Here is a 22,276-nt window from a genome sequence, read left to right as displayed (position 1 = left end):
AATTAGAAAAAAAAATAGCTCCTCTCTTCACTGTTATCTGCTTCTGACAGGGCACTGGTGGACGTCGATGCACTGGCATCATTAGGCTTTGCTTTTTTAATTACAAATCTGTCCATTTTAGTCTCACTCTGGTTACCTCATGCACATGCACGCACTGTAGTGCGGGATGGAGGGGGCACTGAAGAGGCGTTTTCATCCGAGAGACGCTGTGATTGGTGGATGGGATATGGAGCCGGGGACTGACAGCGACATAACCAATCACACTGTGACAGACGCTCCACTCAGCACCGACTGCTATGTTTAATTTTAGATGAATGGAGCCTGCTGGCAGTCTGGCACACCAGTGGGTGCTCGAGCTCCGGAGCACCCACTGGATCGGCGCCTGTGCCCACAGCTTTATAAAAATAACATCCAGAACTCAAGAGTCCCTCTCAGGGGTTTCTGGGACAGGAGTTCTGATGGCGAGCTACCTAAAGGATGGCAGAGCGTAAATATGTTTCTACATCTGAGTCTGTGTCTCTGTGTGATGCAGAGCAGTCCAACTTTAGAGGGATGGTCATGTGACTCGGGGGTCACATGACTCGGGGGTCACATGACTCGGGGGTCACATGACTCGGGGGTCACATGACTCGGGGGTCACATGACCCGGGGGTCAGGGCTTGCTGTAGCCGAAGAGCCCCACGGGGAAGTGCTTGACGTGGGTCGGCCACTGAGCGGCGAGCTGGAAGAACTTGACGTCGTTCCACTCGACACCGTCTATAGAGACTGAGACACACACAGGACACACTGTAAATGGTGTGTGTGTGTGTGTGTGTGTGTGTGTGTGTGTGTGTGTGTGTGTGTGTACCTCTCAGTGTGTGCTGGTGTTTGGAGGTGCAGATCAGTCTGTTGATTCCTTCGATCAGCTGACTCCTCGACTCCGCCTCTTTCTCCTTCATCTTCTTACTGAGGAACATGACTGACACAAACACCTTCATCACCATCACCATCATCACTATCATCACTATCATCACCACCATCATCATCATCACCATCATCATCACCATCATCATCATCACCATCATCATCACCATCACTATCATCACCATCATCATCATCATCACCATCATCATCATCACCATCACCATCACCATCATCACCACCATCATCATCATCACCATCATCATCACCATCACTATCATCACCATCATCATCATCATCACCATCATCATCATCACCATCACCATCATCATCATCATCATCATCACCATCATCATCACCATCATCATCATCATCATCATCATCATCATCATCACCATCATCATCATCATCATCATCATCATCACCATCATCATCATCATCATCATCATCATCATCATCATCATCACCACCATCACCATCATCATCATCATCACCATCACCATCATCATCATCACCATCATCATCACCATCATCATCATCACCATCATCATCATCATCACCATCATCATCATCACCATCACCATCACCATCATCACCACCATCATCATCATCATCATCATCACCATCATCACTATCATCATCATCACCATCACCATCATCATCATCATCATCATCACCATCATCACCATCACCATCATCATCATCATCATCACCATCATCACCATCACCATCATCATCACCATCATCACCATCATCATCATCACCATCATCATCACCACCATCACCATCATCATCATCATCATCATCATCATCACCATCATCATCATCATCATCATCACCATCATCACCATCATCACCATCATCATCATCATCGTCAATAATCTGTAATGACTGCACTCCTGTAAAAATGAATAAGATGAAATATCTAATGAACTCTCATCCACCAGACCTTTCTTGTTCTTCTCTTTGGTTACCACGGTGATGCTCAGCTGCTCTCCTCCGCTGATCCTCGACACCTGAAGGCAGCGGCTCTTCAGACTGCTCTTCATCTTCCTCTCGCCTCCTCCTCCTCCTCCTCCCTGGGTCCAGTAGTCCACCTGCAGACCGGCCGCCTCCCCCACTCCGCTGGTTAGGGAGGAAATGAGACAGACGAATCATGTCTTATTAGAGAATAAAAGCCTTTATTTTGAAAATATCAGCCTGAATGATAGTCTATAACCAAGCAGAGAAGGAAGAAGAGGAGAAGGAGGGGAAGAGGACAAGGGGGAAGGAGGAGGAGGAGGGAGAAGGAGGAAGTGGAGAAGGATGGAGGAGAGGAAAAGGAAAGGAGACAAGGAAGGAAGGAAGGAGGAGAGAGGAATGGAGGAAGGAGGAAGGAGAAGGAGAGACAAGAAAGGAGGAGAGAGAAGGAAGGAGAGGAAGAATGGAGAAGGAAGGAGGAGAGAAAGGAGACAAGGAAGGAAGAACGAGAAAGGTGGAGAGAAGGAAAGGGAAGGAGCAAGGAAGGAAGGAGAAGGAGGAAGGAGGAAGGAAAGGAGGAGGACAAGGAAAGGAGACAAGGAAGGAAGGAGAAGGAAAGGAGGAGGAAGGAGACAAGGAAAGGAGGAAAGGAGAAAGGAGACAAGGACAAGGAAGGAGGAGAGGAGGAAAAGAGAAGGAAGGAAAAGGAGACAAAGGAAGGGAGACAAGGAGGAGGAAGGAGGAGAAGGAGACAAGGAAAGGAGGAGGAAAGGAAGGAGAGAAGAAGGAGAAAGAGGAAGGAGAGACAAGGAAGGAGGAGAAAGGAAAGGAGGAAGGAGACAAGGAGGAAGGAAGGAAAGGAAGAGACAAGACAAGGAAGGAGACAAGGAAGGAGGAAAGGAGAAAAGGAGAAAGGAAAGGAAAAAGGAAGGAAGGAGAAAGGAAAGGAGACAAGGAAAGGAGGAGGAAGGGAGGAGAAGGAAAGGAGACAAGGAAGGAGGAAGGAGGAAAGGAGAAAAGGGAAGGAGACAAGGGAGGAGGAAGGGAGGAGAAGGAAAGGAGACAAGGAAAGGAGGAGGAAGGGAGGAGAGGGAAAGGAGACAAAGGAAAGGAGACAAGGGAAGGAGGAGGAAGGGAGGAGAAGGAAAGGAGACAAGGGAAGGAGGAGGAAGGGAGGAGAAGGAAAGGAGACAAGGAAGGAGACAAGGGAAGGAGAAGGAGGGGTGGAGGAAGGAGGAGAGGAGAAGGAAAGGAGGAGGAAGGGAGGAGAAGGAAAGGAGACAAAGGAAAGGAGAAAAGGGAAGGAGACAAGGGAAGGAGGAGGAAGGGAGGAGAAGGAAAGTAGACAAAGGAAAGGAGAAAAGGGAAGGAGACAAGGGAAGGAGGAGGAGGAAAGGAGACAAAGGAAAGGAGACAAGGGAAGGAGGAGGAAAGGAGACAAGGGAAGGAGGAGGAATAAGGAGACACAAAAATAAAACACACAGAAGACGGACCGCCCCAAGAGCAAGGAAGCCCGAACGCAGGAAAGGCGAAAGAAAATGGAAAAAGAAAGAAAAGGGACAAAGAACGGTCCCAAACAAACGGCAACAACGGCCAATGGAAACATAAGGACGCAAATAAAGGATAACACAAAATAAATAGAAAATCAACACACAAAATACCGAATACCGGACGAACGATGGACGACACGCCGGGAGAGAGACACGGACAGTGGAAGCTTGAAAGGAAAGGGCCGCTGTAAATGGAACTGGTGGAGGGGGAAGGGCCCGACATGGAGGGAGATCCCAGTGTGATGTGGCCGCCAGCCGACAGAGACAAGACGAAGAAGAAAAAAACAAAATAGAAAGATTACAGTAATAAAGACAAAAGCCGGAACAATGAAGCTGTGGAGGAGAAAAAGAAGGCCACACCAACCCGGGACGTGGACGGCCGGTGGACTGGAAGCCCGGAACCCGCAGGAACAGCAATGGAGGGAGTCGGTTTATGACGGCCGATGGACCGGAGCGGAACCGGACCACTGGAAAGAGTGCACCCTTGAATAGCGGACCGTGACCGAAAAAAGCGAAACCCAACTCGCTAACGCGGGATAATAGAGGGGAAATGGGTAAATAGGGCCCGGTTCGTAGCGGGTAATTGTATTGGATCTTTAAAACCCGTCAGATCGTTTGTTCTTATGTTTTGATTTGATTTCACCTGACAGACGCAACCGTTCATAAACGACTCATCACCATGGCAACATAACAAACAGGTTAACGAACTTTCTTTTAGTCTTCAGTTTTTCTTAATTCTCTCAATGCCACCATGGAGACAAAGAGAAAAAAGTATGATTTGACATTTAAGCTGACAGTTGTCAAATTTGCCGAACAAAATTCGGGAGAAGCAGCGGCAAGACGTTTCTGGATTGATCCTAAGAGAGAATGGCGTCCTAAACATAAAGCAGAACTGCAGCGTCTGTCCGAGGAAGACGACAGAAGGGCCGGACTGCGAGGTGGAGGGAGGAAGAAGGTCAGTGAAGAGCTGGAGGTGAGCGAGTGTGAGTGGATCCACAGCATGCGGGCAAAGCATCTCAATTAAAGGCCTGTCTCTTATAGACGCCTGTCTCAAATACAAGCCGGTGCATTTCGGCGATTTGGGTAAATAGAAGCCCGGGCTATTATTTGAAGTTTTACGGTATGTTAAAGCACTTACCCGAAATGAGGAGCGGGATGAGCGAGACGAACGCCTCTCAAAATCTGACGAAAGTCTCTCAAACTGACCTTTGTTGTCGATCAAATCAACAAAAACAAATTCAGCAACTGCACGCCCTACTTCGCAGAACGTACGCTCATGTCGGCGCCTCTTCGGTGTGTTCTGAGGCACTTTTTGGACCTCGGGGAGCCGACTGATCGCTCCGACTGGCTTTTCTGCCAACGGTCGGCCATCCGGTTGGTGTGTCAGAGCCTTTAATCTTTCTTTGTTCTTTCCCACAAAGATTAAGGGAAGAAAATACTAAAATAGAGTTATTAGAGTTGAATACAGAGAAAGATAAGAAGATGAATAATGTACCAGAGGTGGAGTAGTGGAGTTTCTGCTCCACGATGCCGACATTCACCATCTGACAACACAAAGATAAAATACATTGTATACATTGTAGTGGGAATTTGTCTGAAAGACAGGCCCAAAATAAGGAAAGTAAAGTTTACTGAGTCCAGCATAAGAGTTATAACACAGCTGTGGGTTCACAAACAGAGTCTAAGTTTCCCTAGCAACAGACAGCTCGGTCCACCACAGCCTCTGTCCCAGTGAGCTTCGATCTGAGCTGTCTCTGTGTTTTTATTCTCTCCTCACAGGGAGGCGTCTTCCTGCTATCTTCACACAACACATGCTCGGGTTGAGGCCTCTGTCTGGTGCAACTTCCTAACTGTCTTTCCTGTTTTTCTGCTCATCTGTCTGATACACAATGCACCTTCTGTTCATCAGAGTTAAAGGCCTCTTTACAGTCGACGTTCCTGACCTGTCGCGCGCCAATGTGACGTCAAAATGACTCAGATCTCGCTGGCGCGCCAGGATTTAACCCTTGTGATGTCCTTGGGCTAAATTTGACCTGTTTTCAAAGTTTTTTATATCAGAGGTATCGGTTTCTTACAACCAAATTGCCCAGAAATAAGTTGGGTGCATGGATATATGTTGTATGGAACCCATACCACGTTCTTCTCAGGTAAAATGAATGACTACTTCCATTTTTGGTTGTTGTACTCTTGTTAAATACAGTATCCTGACCACACTTTGACATCAACCAATCTGTGATCCACTCAACATCCTCTGATCTTAACCATTAGTCAAAATAATTCATAATTTCTGCTTTTTTTTCAAACTCAATTATATCTCAAATGAGGTATAATGTCAATTAAATTAAGTTTATTGACCATGAATTAAAACAAAGTGTTAACAAAAACATTTAAAAAAGCACCAAAAGCATTAAAAAAAAATCGACCAACATGTTCGTGGTCGACGGGAAGACAAGTGCGCGACCAGAGGTCAACGAGCTGGAGGACAGCGTGCTGCCAGGACTCTCAGAGTGACTGCAGGTCTCTCTGGTAACCTTACTGGTTAAGATGGGTTCTGTTATGGTGAATGAAAGGCTCGATCCCACCAAGTAGCTCATCCAATCAGATCAAAGCATTGACGTCAATGCTGCTGCCAGTTCTGCCGTTGTTTACCTTTTCTTCTTCTTCTAGTCCGTAGAAAGAGCAAAGTCGGTAGCCTTTGCTCATTAGCGCCCCCTCTGTTTAGGAGAAGACTGCAGCTAGTGTCGCGACCACCACGCGCCAGTATAAACAGTTACGGCGCTCCCGTGAAGTCACACTGGCGCTCGACAGGTCGGGAACGGCGAGTCTACAGAACGGTTAAGAGATGAGGTCTGACGGTCTAGAGATACGTGGACCAGCTCTGGGTTTTTGTCTGTTGCTAGGGAAACGTAGTCTCTGCTTTGTGATCCCACAGATCTGTGTATTGTAATTTTGACGCTTGACTGATCAAACAAATGTATTTGACTTTATCTTATAGTAAGTAAGTAAGTAAGTAAGTAAAGTTTATTTCTATTGCACATTTAAAAACAGCTCGCGCTGACCAAAGTGCTGTACATTAGCGCGTTAGCCACAGGGTGATAAAATAAAAATAAAATACACTTACAAATCAGTGATTTAGGCTAAAACTACATCAAAAGACAAACACTTAATTACAAACATAGCAGGATAAGACAATTAAAATGCCGGGAAGGCCAGTGAAAAAGGTGAGTTTTGAGCCTGGCTTTGAATATCACAATTGAAGGAGCACCTCTGGTGTCAGGGGGCACAGCTGGGGGCCAGCAACTGAAAAGAAAGTCGTCTTATTTGGCTCTTGGATCAATGTAATACCAAATGTAACGAATGCTCGGGGATGTATACTGAAGGTCTTTTATTGGAGTCAGACACACTGTCCCAATAGGGGGGACACAGAGGAGGGAAACCCCAACAATACTAAAGCAGTATTTACACTGTAGTCAGAGTACTGGACACGTTTCTATATATTTATACTGTAGTCAGAGTACTGGACACGTTTCTATATATTTACACTGTAGTCAGAGTACTGGACACGTTTCTATATATTTATACTGTAGTCAGAGTACTGGACACGTTTCTATATATTTATACTGTAGTCAGAGTACTGGACACGTTTCTATATATTTATACTGTAGTCAGAGTACTGGACACGTTTCTATATATTTACACTGTAGTCAGAGTACTGGACACGTTTCTATATATTTACACTGTAGTCAGAGTACTGGACACGTTTCTATATATTTACACTGTAGTCAGAGTACTGACACGTTTCTATATATTTACACTGTAGTCAGAGTACTGGACACGTTTCTATATATTTACACTGTAGTCAGAGTACTGGACACGTTTCTATATATTTACACTGTAGTCAGAGTACTGGACACGTTTCTATATATTTATACTGTAGTCAGAGTACTGGACACGTTTCTATATATTATATCACTGTAGTCTAGCAATACTGGACACGTTTCTATATATTTACACTGTAGTCAGAGTACTGACACGTTTCTATATATTTACACTGTAGTCAGAGTACTGACACGTTTCTATATATTTACACTGTAGTCAGAGTACTGGACACGTTTCTATATATTAGTGAAGAAATAAAGTTTGATTATTTCATTCATTGCGTTTTTTATTTTCATGACTATTTACAATTCTCATTCGAAGGCATCAAAACTATGATTGAACACATATGGAATTATGTACTTAACAAAAAATTGTGAAATAACTGAAAACATGTCTTATATTTTAGATTCTTCAAAGTAGCCACCCTTTGCTTTTTTTGATAACTCTGCAAACCCTTGGTGTTCTCTCAATGAGCTTCATGAGGTAGTCACCTGAAATGGTTTTCACTTCACAGGTGTGCTTTGTCAGGGTTAATTAGTGGAAGTTTTTCCCTGATTAATAAAAAAAAGCAAAGGGTGGCTACTTTGAAGAATCTAAAATATAAGACATGTTTTCAGTTATTTCACACTTTTTTGTTAAGTACATAATTCCATATGTGTTCATTCATAGTTTTGATGCCTTCAGTGAGAATCTACAATGTAAATAGTCATGAAAATAAAAAGGAAACGCATTGAATGAGAAAGTGTGTCCAAACTTTTGGCCTGTACTGTATTTATACTGTAGTCAGAGTACAGACACGTTTCTATATATTTACACTGTAGTCAGAGTACTGGACACGTTTCTATATATTTACACTGTAGTCAGAGTACTGACACGTTTCTATATATTTATACTGTAGTCAGAGTACTGGACACGTTTCTATATATTTACACTGTAGTCAGAGTACTGACACGTTTCTATATATTTACACTGTAGTCAGAGTACTGACACGTTTCTATATATTTACACTGTAGTCAGAGTACTGGACACGTTTCTATATATTTACACTGTAGTCAGAGTACTGGACACGTTTCTTACCCCGATGAAAGGAACAAACTTCTGGCAGGAGTCGTCGTCGGGGCTGCACAGGACAAAACAACAAGACAACAAGACAACATGACAACATGACAACAAGACAACATGACAACATGACAACAAGACAACATGACAACAAGCAGTAAAACAGATGTTTAGTCAGAAATATTAAAGGGGAACTATGTTTGTTTCAACCTGGACCCAAAATAAATCTCCTTTTTCTGTGATTTAATTGTTTCTTTTGACATCTTCTTTGGCCAAAATTAAGAAAAACAACAACAGATGAATCACTCGGTTCTCACTGTCTCCCTAAATTGTTTGGAAAGAAGCATTTTTATCGATTTGTCCAAAGTTTTATGTCACTTTTTCCGAGGTTTTTTTTCTAATGTGAACAGGAATCTTTGAAACTGGTCCAGTACTGAGCGAGAACTCTGTGAACCGGGCTGTACCGTGACCCTACAGGACACATGGTCAGGGCTTTTGTGCATTTTTTTCAACGCTTTTGCCGCTGTTACACAGGAAGCCTAACGTAACGAGGTAACGAGGTAACGAGGTAATCATTAAAGTACCTCTTGTGTTTGCAGGTCAGCATCGCCTCTGAGATCGGACACAGGTGAGACACGGACGCTCCGCTCAGATACTGAGACACTCGCCCGGCTACACCCACAACATCTGTAATCAGAGACACATCTGTAATCAGACACACATCTGTAATCAGACACATCTTTAATCAGACACACATCTGTAATCAGACACACATCTGTAATCAGACACACATCTGTAATCAGACACATCTTTAATCAGACACACATCTGTAATCAGACACACATCTTTAATCAGACACATCTTTAATCAGACACACATCTGTAATCAGACACACATCTGTAATCAGACACACATCTGTAATCAGACACACATCTGTAATCAGACACACATCTTTAATCAGACACATCTTTAATCAGACACACATCTGTAATCAGACACACATCTGTAATCAGACACACATCTGCAATCAGAGACACATCTGCAATCAGACACACATCTGCAATCAGAGACACATCTGCAATCAGACACACATCTGTAATCAGAGACACATCTGCAATCAGACACACATCTGTAATCAGAGACACATCTGCAATCAGACACATCTGTAATCAGACACACATCTGTAATCAGAGACACATCTGTAATCAGACACACATCTGCAATCAGACACATCTGTAATCAGACACACATCTGTAATCAGAGACACATCTGTAATCAGACACACATCTGCAATCAGACACATCTGTAATCAGACACACATCTGTAATCAGACACACATCTGCAATCAGACACATCTGTAATCAGACACACATCTGTAATCAGACACACATCTGTAATCAGACACACATCTGTAATCAGACACACATCTGTAATCAGAGACACATCTGCAATCAGACACATCTGTAATCAGACACATCTGTAATCAGACACATCTGTAATCAGACACACATCTGTAATCAGACACACATCTGCAATCAGAGACACATCTGTAATCAGAGACACATCTGCAATCAGACACACATCTGTAATCAGACACACATCTGTAATCAGACACACATCTGCAATCAGACACACATCTGCAATCAGAGACACATCTGCAATCAGACACACATCTGTAATCAGAGACACATCTGCAATCAGACACATCTGTAATCAGACACACATCTGTAATCAGAGACACATCTGTAATCAGACACACATCTGTAATCAGACACACATCTGTAATCAGACACACATCTGTAATCAGACACACATCTGTAATCAGACACAGTCCATTTCGGCGTCTCGTGCTCGCCATCCACTCAAACCGTAACGTTAGCCGGCTACTCGTTGGCCGGCTGGCGAGCCCAAACCAGTGTGTGCGGCGTGCCTGTTGTTGTGTTTCCGGTCTAGCTAGATCCGGTGTGGTAGTTGTAGTTTTTCTAACGTTACTAGTTGTTCCAACAGCATGTGAAAAAAACTACAAAGGCCAAAAAGAAGGTTAATCCTGCGATAAATAAATTGACGGCGTTGGAATGAGTTTGCGTTACGGCACTAGTAATAATACGTAATGTAATACAGATGTAAAACACAACGACTAACAGCCTGTTCAGTATGAAGATCATCTGATGTTGCTGAAGACTCTGCATGTTTGGTACGCCCGATGTAAATAACAGTCAGCGTCATTAGTTTGGATCGGTCTTACCGAGTGGCGGGGGCTCCAGGCGGCCAAACAGCTCCCTCCAGCTGGCGTCCATGAACAGGGCGCTGAATTTACTGTCCAGGGCGGCCAGGTACTTGGCCAGCGGGTGGGCTCCTGGCGAGGACATAAGCACACAAAGCATCATGGGAAGGCTGGCAGCGAGCTGGTTTACAGGTCAGACGATGAGGGTGGAAAGGATTTGTTGTTTACGTTGTGGTGACAAGTGATGTCACACGTCACACGTCACATGTTATTGGGCCTGCTGTGACATATTGATTTTATGTTATGTTGTCAGGTTAATGTATAGTTGTCATAACAAACATCTGAAACAATGCTCACTTTGCATTGATAGTGTCTATTTAATTATGATGGTGTCTTACTGTGATGGCCTAAGCCACACAGGTTACACAGCCAGCATATATTAATTTAGTGTGCAGTCAGCCACACCCCAAACAATTTCAACATTAAAACAAACACATTGCACTGTTTGGTTAATTCATAATCCATCTTTATTTCCTTTAGCTTTATATGGTTTAAATGGAATGCAGTCTTTTCTACATTGTAAAGTTTTTGTTGTATTAATCCTTATTTTCTGTCTTTGTTACCATGCTGGTGGTGAGGGCCTTCCCGGTGCAGAAAAGGCATGGCCAAGGGTGAAGGACTGTTATATACTATGGCCTGCCAATTGGGCCGTACCATCAGATGCCATGCTGGAGGGGGGATTTAGGTTTAGGTTGGGTTTATTTGTATTAGTTGCAATTATGTCCATTTGGTTTTCCCCTGTGTGTTATTTGGTGTGGCCCAGTTAGTATACATGTTCCCTTTTCTCTCATTCAGGAGGTCAGTTTTGTTGAGTTCACATCTGTTTTTTATCCTGTTTTTTCCTCGTTGTCTTACTGCTTGGTCCCTGACACTTATACACACCCTTTAAATAAAGTGTAAGCCATACATTTTCATATAATGTGTGTGTGTGTGTGTGTGTGTGTGTGTGTGTGTGTGTGTGTGTGTGTGTGTGTGTGTGTGTGTGTGTGTGTGTCCATGTGTGTGTCTTTGAGTGCATGCGTACCGATGGGGAGGATGAGGAAGCGGAAGTAGCTCAGCCAATCAGGCGTCTTGCTGGCCAGCTGCTCCACGAAGCAGCCGAGGACGGTGCTCAGGTAGCTCTGGTCTCCGCCCAGCACCACCTTCACCGGCGGCGGCGTCTGGGAGTTACAGTTACAGCTGGGAACACACACATTACACACTCAGACATCTGGGAACACACACATTACACACTCAGACATCTGGGAACACACACATTACACACTCAGACATCTGGGAACACACAACACACTCAGACATCTGGGAACACACACACAACACACTCAGACATCTGGGAACACACATTACACACTCAGACATCTGGGAACACACACATTACACACTCAGACATCTGGGAACACACACATTACACACTCAGACATCTGGGAACACACACGTTACACACTCAGACATCTGGGAACACACACAACACACTCAGACATCTGGGAACACACACACAACACACTCAGACATCTGGGAACACACACAACACACTCAGACATCTGGGAACACACACACAACACACTCAGACATCTGGGAACACACACAACACACTCAGACATCTGGGAACACACACAACATACTCAGACATCTGGGAACACACACACATTACACACTCAGACATCTGGGAACACACACACATTACACACTCAGACATCTGGGAACACACACATTACACACTCAGACATCTGGGAACACACACATTACACACTCAGACATCTGGGAACACACACAACATCACTCAGACATCTGGGAACACACATTACACTCACACACACATTACACACTCAGACATCTGGGACACACAACATACTCAGACATCACACATTACACACCAGACATCTGGGCACAACCTCGACATTGGACACACATTACACTCAGACATCTGGACACATTACACCTCAACTTGGGAACACACACATTACACACTCAGACATCTGGGAACACACACACACACTCAGACATCTGGGAACACACACATTACACACTCAGACATCTGGGAACACACACATTACACACTCAGACATCTGGGAACACACACAACACACTCAGACATCTGGGAACACACACGTTACACACTCAGACATCTGGGAACACACACAACACACTCAGACATCTGGGAACACACACATTACACACTCAGACATCTGGGAACACACAACACACTCAGAATCGACACAACACCTAACACACTTACACACTCCATTAACACACAACACACTGCATCTGAACACACACAACACACTCCAGACATCTGGGACCAACACACACTCAATCAGGAACACACACATACCACTCAGCTGGGAACACACACAACACACCAGCATCTGGGAACACACACAACACACTCCAGACATCTGGGAACACACACAACACACTCAGACATCTGGAACACACACAACACACTCAGACATCTGGAACACACACACAACACACTCAGACATGGGAACACACACAACACACTCAGCATGGGAACACACAACACACTCAGACATCTGGGAACACAAAACACTCAGACATCTGGGAACACACAACACACTCAGACATCTGGGAACACACACAACACACTCAGACATCTGGGAACACACAACACACTCAGACATCTGGGAACACACAACACACTCAACATTAACAACACAACACACTCAGATCTGGGACACACACAACACACTCAGACATCTGGGAACACACACAATACACTCAGACATCTGGGAACACACACACAACCACTCCACACATCACAAGACATCTGGGAACACACACTACACTCAACATCTGGAACACACACAACACACCAGACATCTGGGAACACACACATACACACTCGTTGGGAACACACATACACATCAACTTGGGAACACACACATTACACACTCCGGACATTGGAACACACACAACACATCAGACATTGGGAACACACACACACATCAGCATTGAACACACACACAACACACTCATTGACCACACAATCTCAGACATCTGGGAACACAACGTTACACTCAGTTGGGAACACACACAACACTCAGCATCTGGGACACACAGTTACACACTCTTGGGAACACACAACAACACACTCAGATTGGAACACACACAACGTTACACTCAGCATTGAACACACAATACACTCAACATTGGAACACACACAACATACTCAGCATTGACACACAGTACAACCAGATTGCACACACGTTACACTCAGCATCTGGAACACACACAACACACTCAGCATTGGGGACACACGTTACACACTCAGACATCTGGGAACACACACACAACACACTCAGACATCTGGGAACACACACAACACACTCGAACATCTGGGAACACACACAACACACTCAGACATCTGGGAACACCACAACACACTCCAGACATCTCGGAACACACACACCTCAGACATCTGAACACAACACTCAGACATCTGGGAACACACACAACACACTCAGACATCTGGGAACACACACAACACACTCAGACATCTGGGAACACACACAACACACTCCAGACTCTGAACACACCGTTACACACTCAGAATTGGGAACACACACAACAACTCAGACATCTGGGAACACACACAATACACTCAGTTGGGAACACACACAAACACACTCAGCTCTGAACACACACAACACACTCAGACATCTGGGAACACACATTACACACTCAACATCTGGACACACACACAACATACTCAGAATTGGACACACACACAACACTCCAGACATTGGACACACATTACACTCAGACATTGGCACACACAACATACTCAGACATCTGGGAACACACAACACATTACACACTCAACATTGAACCACCCTTACACACTCAACATTACACACACATTACACCCAGACATTACACACCATTACACTCAACATCTGGGAACACACAACACACTCAGACATTGGGAACACACACACAACACACTCAGCATTGGAACACACACACATACACACCCAGACATCTGGGAACACACACATTACACACTCAGCTTGGGAACACACGTTACACTCAGACATTGGGAACACAAACACACAGATTGGAACACACACACAACACACTCAGACATTGACACACACATTACCACTCAATTGACACACGTTACACACTCAGACATCTGGGAACACACACGTTACACTCAGACATCTGGGAACACACGTTACACTCAGACATCTGCACACACAACACACTCAGATCTGGGAACACACACAACACACCTCAGACATCTGGAACACACATTACACACTCAGAATCTGGGAACACACACGTTACACACTCAGACATCTGGGAACACACACACTCAACACATCGGACACACAACACACCACATTGCACACACACCGCATCTGAACACAACATTACACATCAGCCTGGAACAACACATTACACATCCATTGGACACAACATTACACACTCAGACATCTGGGAACACACACAACACTCAGACATCTGGAACACACACATTACACTCAGACATTGGGAACACACACATACACACTCGTTGGGAACCACACAACACATCAGACTTGGGAACACACACAACATACTCAACATTGGAACACACACACGTTACACACTCAGACATCTGGGAACACACACACAACATACTCAGACATCTGGGAACACACACACAACATACTCAGACATCTGGGAACACACACACAACACACTCAGACATCTGGGAACACACACGTTACACACTCAGACATCTGGGAACACACACAACACACTCAGATCTGGGAACACACACACAACACACTCAGACTCTGGGGACACACACAACACACTCAGACATCTGGAACACACACACACACCACATTGGAACACACACACAAACAACTATTGGAACACACACACAACACACTAGAATGGGAACCAACGTTACACACTCAAATTGGAACACACACAACACACTCAGACTCTGGGAACACACACGTTACACACTCAACATCTGGAACACACATACACACTCAGATTGGGAACACACACAAACACTCAGACATCTGGGAACACACAACACACTCAGACATCTGGAACACACAACACACTCAGACATCTGGGAACACACACACGTTACACACTCAGCATTGAACACAATTACACACTCCAGACATTGGGAACACAATACACCCAGACATCACGGAACACACACTCAGCATCTGGAACACACAATACACCCTGGAACACACACATTACACACTCAGACATTGAACACAAACATTACACACTCCAGACATCTGGGAACACACACAACACACTCAGACATCTGGGAACACACACATTACACACTCAGACATCTGGGAACACACATTACACATAGCTAACACACACATACACACCAGCTTGGGAACACACATTACACCAGGAACACACACTACACACTCAGCTGGAACACACACATTACCACCAGCATTGGAACACACACATTACACACCTCAGCATCTGAACACACATACACACCAGCTTGGACACACACATTACACCACTGGAACACACACATTACACACTCAGACATTGGGAACCCAATTACACACTCAGACATTGGGAACACACACATTACACTCAGCTGGACCCATGATTGGGAACACACATTACACCTCAGCTCTGGGAACACACACACGTTACACTCAGACATCTGGGAACACACACACAACACACCAGCTACACCAACACCGCCCAGTACACTAACACACACACAACACACTCAGACATCTGGGAACACACAATTACACACTCAGACATCTGGGAACACACCCGTTACACACTCGAATCTAGACACCTACACTCATTGGGAACACACACATTACACACCAGACATCTGGAACACACACAACACATCAGACATCTGGGAACACAACATTACACACTCAGACATCTGGGAACACACATTACACATCAGACATCTGGGAACACACACAACACACTCAGACATCTGGGAACACACACACAACACACTCCAGCTTGGGAACACACACAAACACACTCAGCTGACACACAATTACCACTCACTTGGGAACCACACATTACCATCCTTGGGAACACACACATACACTCAACATGGAACACACACAACACCCCCACACACCTGCACACAACACACAGCATTGAACACACACATTACCACTCTTGGGACACACAATACACACATTCACACAAACGAATCTGGGAACACACACATTACACACTCAGACATCTGGGAACACACACACTCAGACATCTGGCTCGTCAAAGAAACCTCAAATCAAAAAAGCGATAACAACAGCGAATAAAAAGTGACGAAAAAAATGAGTAAACGCAACAGAAACTTCAAAAATAGAGACAATAAAAGGATAAGAACCGGTGCGATTCATTTGGGTCAACCAATCAAAACACAGAAAGTGTTTGATGATATAAAGAAGAAGACAGATGGACCGTCCTCCTGTAAACCATTGGTTCCAGCTTCATCCTGACCTACAGCTATGGTTGTAGTGGCGGCGCCCTCTAGTGGTCGTGGTAGTTCTGACGGGAGCAGAGCAGGAAGTAAGGAGAGGACCACCATGGTAAGGAAGCGGGTTGGGGGCTCTTTTTAAAAGTGCAACTCTACGCAGCTGTTGATTTCATCAGCTGTTGATTCCATCAGCTGTTGATTCCATCAGCTGTTGATTTCATCAGCTGTTGATTCCATCAGCTGTTGATTTCATCAGCTGTTGATTCCATCAGCTGTTGATTCCATCAGCTGTTGATTTCATCAGCTGTTGATTCCATCAGCTGTTGATTTCATCAGCTGTTGATTTCATCAGCTGTTGATTTCATCAGCTGTTGATTTCAATATGCTTGTTATTTCAATCACTGTTGATTCCATCAGCTGTTGATTTCATCAGCTGTTGATTTCATCAGCTGTTGATTCTCGAACTGCCTGGTTTCATCAAGCTGGAACCAGTCTCGCTGATGGCGTGATCAATAGGCTCGGACAAGCGATGACGGGCTACTGGACACGACAGGATGGCAGGGTCCGACAGGGAAGGGGGGAGACAGACGGACAGGAGAGAGAGAAGGACGGAGAACGGGAGACGGAGAGAGAGGGAAGAGAGGGAGAGGAGGGAGAGGGAGAGAGACAGGAGAGAGACAGAGAGGAAAAAGAGACAGAGAGAGACAGAGAACGAGGCAGAGAGAGAGAGAAGAGACAGGCTGCAGGCAGGCAGACAGAAGCAGCGACAGACAGAAAGACAGACAGACGACAGACACAGAAAGAGCAAGACAGGCAGAGAGACAAAAGACAGACAAACAGACAGGCAGACAGGCAGACAGACAGGAAGACAGACAGACAGACAGACCTGTCCCTGCCAGTCTGTGGTGTTGATCAGGATGATGTAATCAGGAATCTGATCATCAGAGAACAGGATGTGGTTCAGCTGATCCAGGACCGACTTCCTGGCAACCTGAAGACACACAAACACACAGAAATACACACATATAACACACACAAACACACATATAACACATATAACACACATATAACACACACAAACACACATATTACACACAGAAACACACATACACACACACACACAAACACACATATAACACACACAAACACATATATAACACACATATAACACACAAAACACACATATTACACACAGAAACACACACATACACACACACACACAAACACACATATAACACACACAAACACACATATAACACACATAAACACAAACACAACAACACACATATAACACACACAAACACACATATAATATATAACACACATATAACACACAAACACACATATAACCCATATAACACACATATAACACACATAAAACACACATATCACACAACACACATATAACACACATATAACACACACACACATAAACACCCATAACAATAATACACACACACACACACATATAACACACATAAACACACACACACAAATATAACACACATATAACACACATATAACACACATATAACACACATGACCACACATATAACACACATATAACACACACACACACACATATAACACATATATAACACACACACACACATATAACACATATATAACACACACAACATACATATAACATATATAACACACATCACACATATAACACACATATAACACACACACACACACATATAACACATATATAACACACACACACACATATAACACATATATATATATATATATATATATATAACACATATATAACACACATGACCACACATATAACACACATATAACACACACACACACACATATAACACATATATAACACACATATACACATATATATATACATATAATACACATATCACACATATACACACACAAAACACACACACCACACATATAACACATATATAACACACACAAACACATATAACAAAAATATAACACACAAAACACACATATACATATAACACACTAACACACACATATAACACACATATAACACACACACACACATATAACACATATAACACACACACACACACACACATATAACACATATATAACACACACAACACACACATATAACACACATATAACACACACACACACACATATAACAACACACTATAAAACACACACACACACCACACTTACACCAACATATACCATTACACACACACACATATAACACACACATACACAAACAATAACACAAACACACATATAACACACACAAACACATATTACACAAAACCACATATACCACAAACCCACTAACACACAATATAAACTAAACACATATACATACACAAACTACATATAACACCCACACAACACTTACATACAAACACACATAAACCACACACAAACACACAACAACCAACACACACTAACATAACACACACAAACCACACATAAACACCCCACACACAAACCACATAAACACACAACACACATATAACCCACACACACAAAACAAACACACACAAACACATATAACACACATACACACACAAACACATATTACACACACAAACACACATATTACACACACAAACACACATATAACCACAGTATTTGATTTTTGCGGGTTGGAGTGCTTTACCTATCAGATTTGGTTATGACATCTGTCCCCACTGTATTGACCGATGGAAGGCTGAGGGCGGTTTAACGTTGCCTAATCCAGCGATCCGTGATCACCACATTACTCTCTCATATGGTCCTCCTTAACCACTGGAGCCTATCAATAAAATCGAGACCAGGGATGTGGTGCTGGACAGGCTGTTTCGCACATTAAAACCACGCTCAGCCACGCTAGGACCCTATGGAGCTCATGAGAACCGTGTGAGTCAACTCCACAGTCAGCCTGGGCCAGAAAATGTGAAGCACTAACGCCATCGTCGTAGAAAACGCCCATACAATGGACTTTGGGTTTGGATTTTGACAGCTTTCTAAAAAGGAGGAGCATTATGAGAGAAATTTGGTAATCACTGATCACTGTTTAGGTACATTAAACCTAGTTTTTATTCATTAGTAAGCTACAGGACAGCAGCTTTTAAAACATGACGTGTCATTGTACCCAGCACTTCTGCAAATGCACTTCCGAATGCGTCTCTGTCCCCAGCACAGTTCACACCAATGCCTATAGCACGCACACATACACACACATAACACACTTATAACTGAACAGCTGATCACAGCAGAGCCAGAGGTGCAGCTTAGGAGATTGTATCATTCCAGTTAGGGTGCGATGGCCAAATTGTTTTTCTCTGCTGAGCTCATGGCAAAATTAGCTCCAGTAACATAGCGCTACAAGTTTTAGGTAACGTTAGCAGTTAGCTAAGGTTAAATGCTAGCTTAAACGGTTTTCACTAGCTATCTAGCAGACCAACACAACTAGACAACAAACATCCTATTAACCATGCTTTTTTAACGTAGATCACGAGACAATATATATGATCAATACTTACACTTTATTAATCTTGTAGGAGTCCACCGTGGAGGTGGTTTGTGTGTCCTCAGAGTCTAACGTTAGCTGCACTTGAAGCGTCAGGGGGGCAGGCAGGCACTGAGCTGTCCTCCAACTCACTCAAAAAGTCATGTAGCCAATGGGGACGGCAACCCTGTAAGACCCGCCCGCGAGGATGTTTGTGTCAGAATTGCAAACCAAAGAGACTTTAGGCGCAAGCGCGAAGCTGAGGAGCAAAACTGCACAAACGTGATGGAAGAGCAAAGACTGATAATTTAGAAGAAGCAGAGGGAACTGTAAACAAAAGGGACATAATATCAAACAATAAAGAATACCAATACTTTACTACTACACAAATGTTTTTGTTTTAGCAAGTTTTAAGTTTTACCTTTGAGGGTGACAATTTTTGCTTTCAGGGTTGAAAAATTGTTTTGTTTGAATACTTGAGTTTTGCTTGGAATTAAAGTCCCTACAAAAATAATCCATAAAAACCACAACCATGACAGTATCAAATAGTGAAAGGAGTCAAGAAACAAAGAGCTCCAGTTTAGCACCTGTCACTTTAACCACCCCTCCCAAAAAAAAACAGTCTGCTCTGATTGAAAGCTATGAATAGGGATAATAGTTAGTGGATTAAAAGCCGTGGGTGGAGATACTTAGATTGGGGAGGCGGTATTTTCTAATGAGCCTGCATGAGAAAAGAGGAAGGGGAGTCAAATGTGAATATCTTGTTGAATCGCATGTTTTGTGATCTAGGCAGCCTACAGAAAAACCTGACTGGATCTCATTTCACAGTTGGGATTGAGTAGGCACTCCAAATACCAAACATATTTGCACAAGCACTGAAAATGTATTTCATGATATTTCTCCGTTAGATATGACAGTTTGTATTAAACATAATTACTCACAGCAAGTGAAGAGTCCAGCCAATAGCAGAAGATAAACCCCTCCCAGAGTCACTGCAGTAGCTCGGAAGCCCTTCTGTTGCTGGCTACAGGGCTGCTTGGTCTACAGAGACAAAATACATCCAGAACATGTTTTACTGTTTGTTAAAAGTTTGACCGATAAGAATAATGACTACGAGGCACCAGATTAATCACCAAGACACTGCTAAACACTCACAGTGAATGGTAAGTAATGGTGGATTGATTAATTGTGAATTGACACTCAATGTCTAGTTTAAATAAAGCCTCACAGAAACTGAGATTTGCACTTCCGCTTTACAACAATCATCATTTCAGACTTACTGGCTCTTTGTGGCCTGAGGATCAGATTGATGCTCTTCATCCTCTAAAATCACCCAACCGATTCTCCTCTTCCTCCCCACTGTTCTCTTCGTTTCTCTTATATCTCCACATTCCAAGCTCAGGACGTGGGGCCTTGGCGACAGTATCTGCAGCCATCTTGACAAACTGAACTGAACGTATGGTTAGGAACTGTCTATGTTTGTGTTGAGCACTCATTTAACACAGGAAGTGGCTGCAGCACAAACCACTTCAGACAGGTACACACACTAATAAATTGTTACTGTAAGGAAAAAGTCCCACTTAACCTAAAAAGTTGACTCAGATTTAAGCATTCAATCGTTTGGGAATCAATTATAGTAAAACCCTTCAGATAAAACTTATAAAAGTATATTTCAGTTAAGTAAAAGAGGGAAATACCGACACAGTATCAGTGCATGG

The 22,276-nt window shown here is 43.6% G+C and overlaps 1 protein-coding gene across 1 annotated transcript; it reads right to left on the bottom strand.

Annotated features, from left to right (window-relative positions):
* Positions 1 to 169: 169 nt before the first annotated feature.
* Positions 170 to 21,994, bottom strand: LOC120562910 (phosphofurin acidic cluster sorting protein 1-like). The gene is made up of 11 exons (XM_039806858.1): positions 21,897 to 21,994; positions 17,949 to 18,114; positions 11,657 to 11,834; positions 10,594 to 10,704; positions 8,933 to 9,035; positions 8,367 to 8,409; positions 4,906 to 4,954; positions 3,069 to 3,156; positions 1,850 to 2,031; positions 848 to 958; positions 170 to 765 (listed from the first exon to the last, which is right to left on the bottom strand). The coding sequence occupies exons 1-11, from the start codon at positions 21,992 to 21,994 to the stop codon at positions 653 to 655; spliced, it is 1,242 nt and encodes a 413-aa protein (XP_039662792.1). The 3' UTR covers positions 170 to 652.
* Positions 21,995 to 22,276: the final 282 nt, after the last annotated feature.

The sequence above is a fragment of the Perca fluviatilis genome, chromosome 1 (assembly GCF_010015445.1).
Source record: "Perca fluviatilis chromosome 1, GENO_Pfluv_1.0, whole genome shotgun sequence".
NCBI classification, from domain to species: domain Eukaryota; kingdom Metazoa; phylum Chordata; class Actinopteri; order Perciformes; family Percidae; genus Perca; species Perca fluviatilis.
This window is presented reverse-complemented; position numbering and strand designations above follow the sequence as displayed.

Bases quoted from the DNA above. Each gene is read 5' to 3' on its own strand.
- LOC120562910 (XM_039806858.1), bottom strand. From the start codon at position 21,994: ATGGCTGCAGATACTGTCGCCAAGGCCCCACGTCCTGAGCTTGGAATG. The intron at 3,157-4,905 runs GTACATTATTCA...TCTCCTTCCCTT, and splicing joins ACTCCACTACTCCACCTCTG to TTCTCCTTTCCTTTGTCTCC. The intron at 766-847 runs GTACACACACAC...TGTGTGTCTCAG, and splicing joins ACACCAGCACACACTGAGAG to TCTCTATAGACGGTGTCGAG.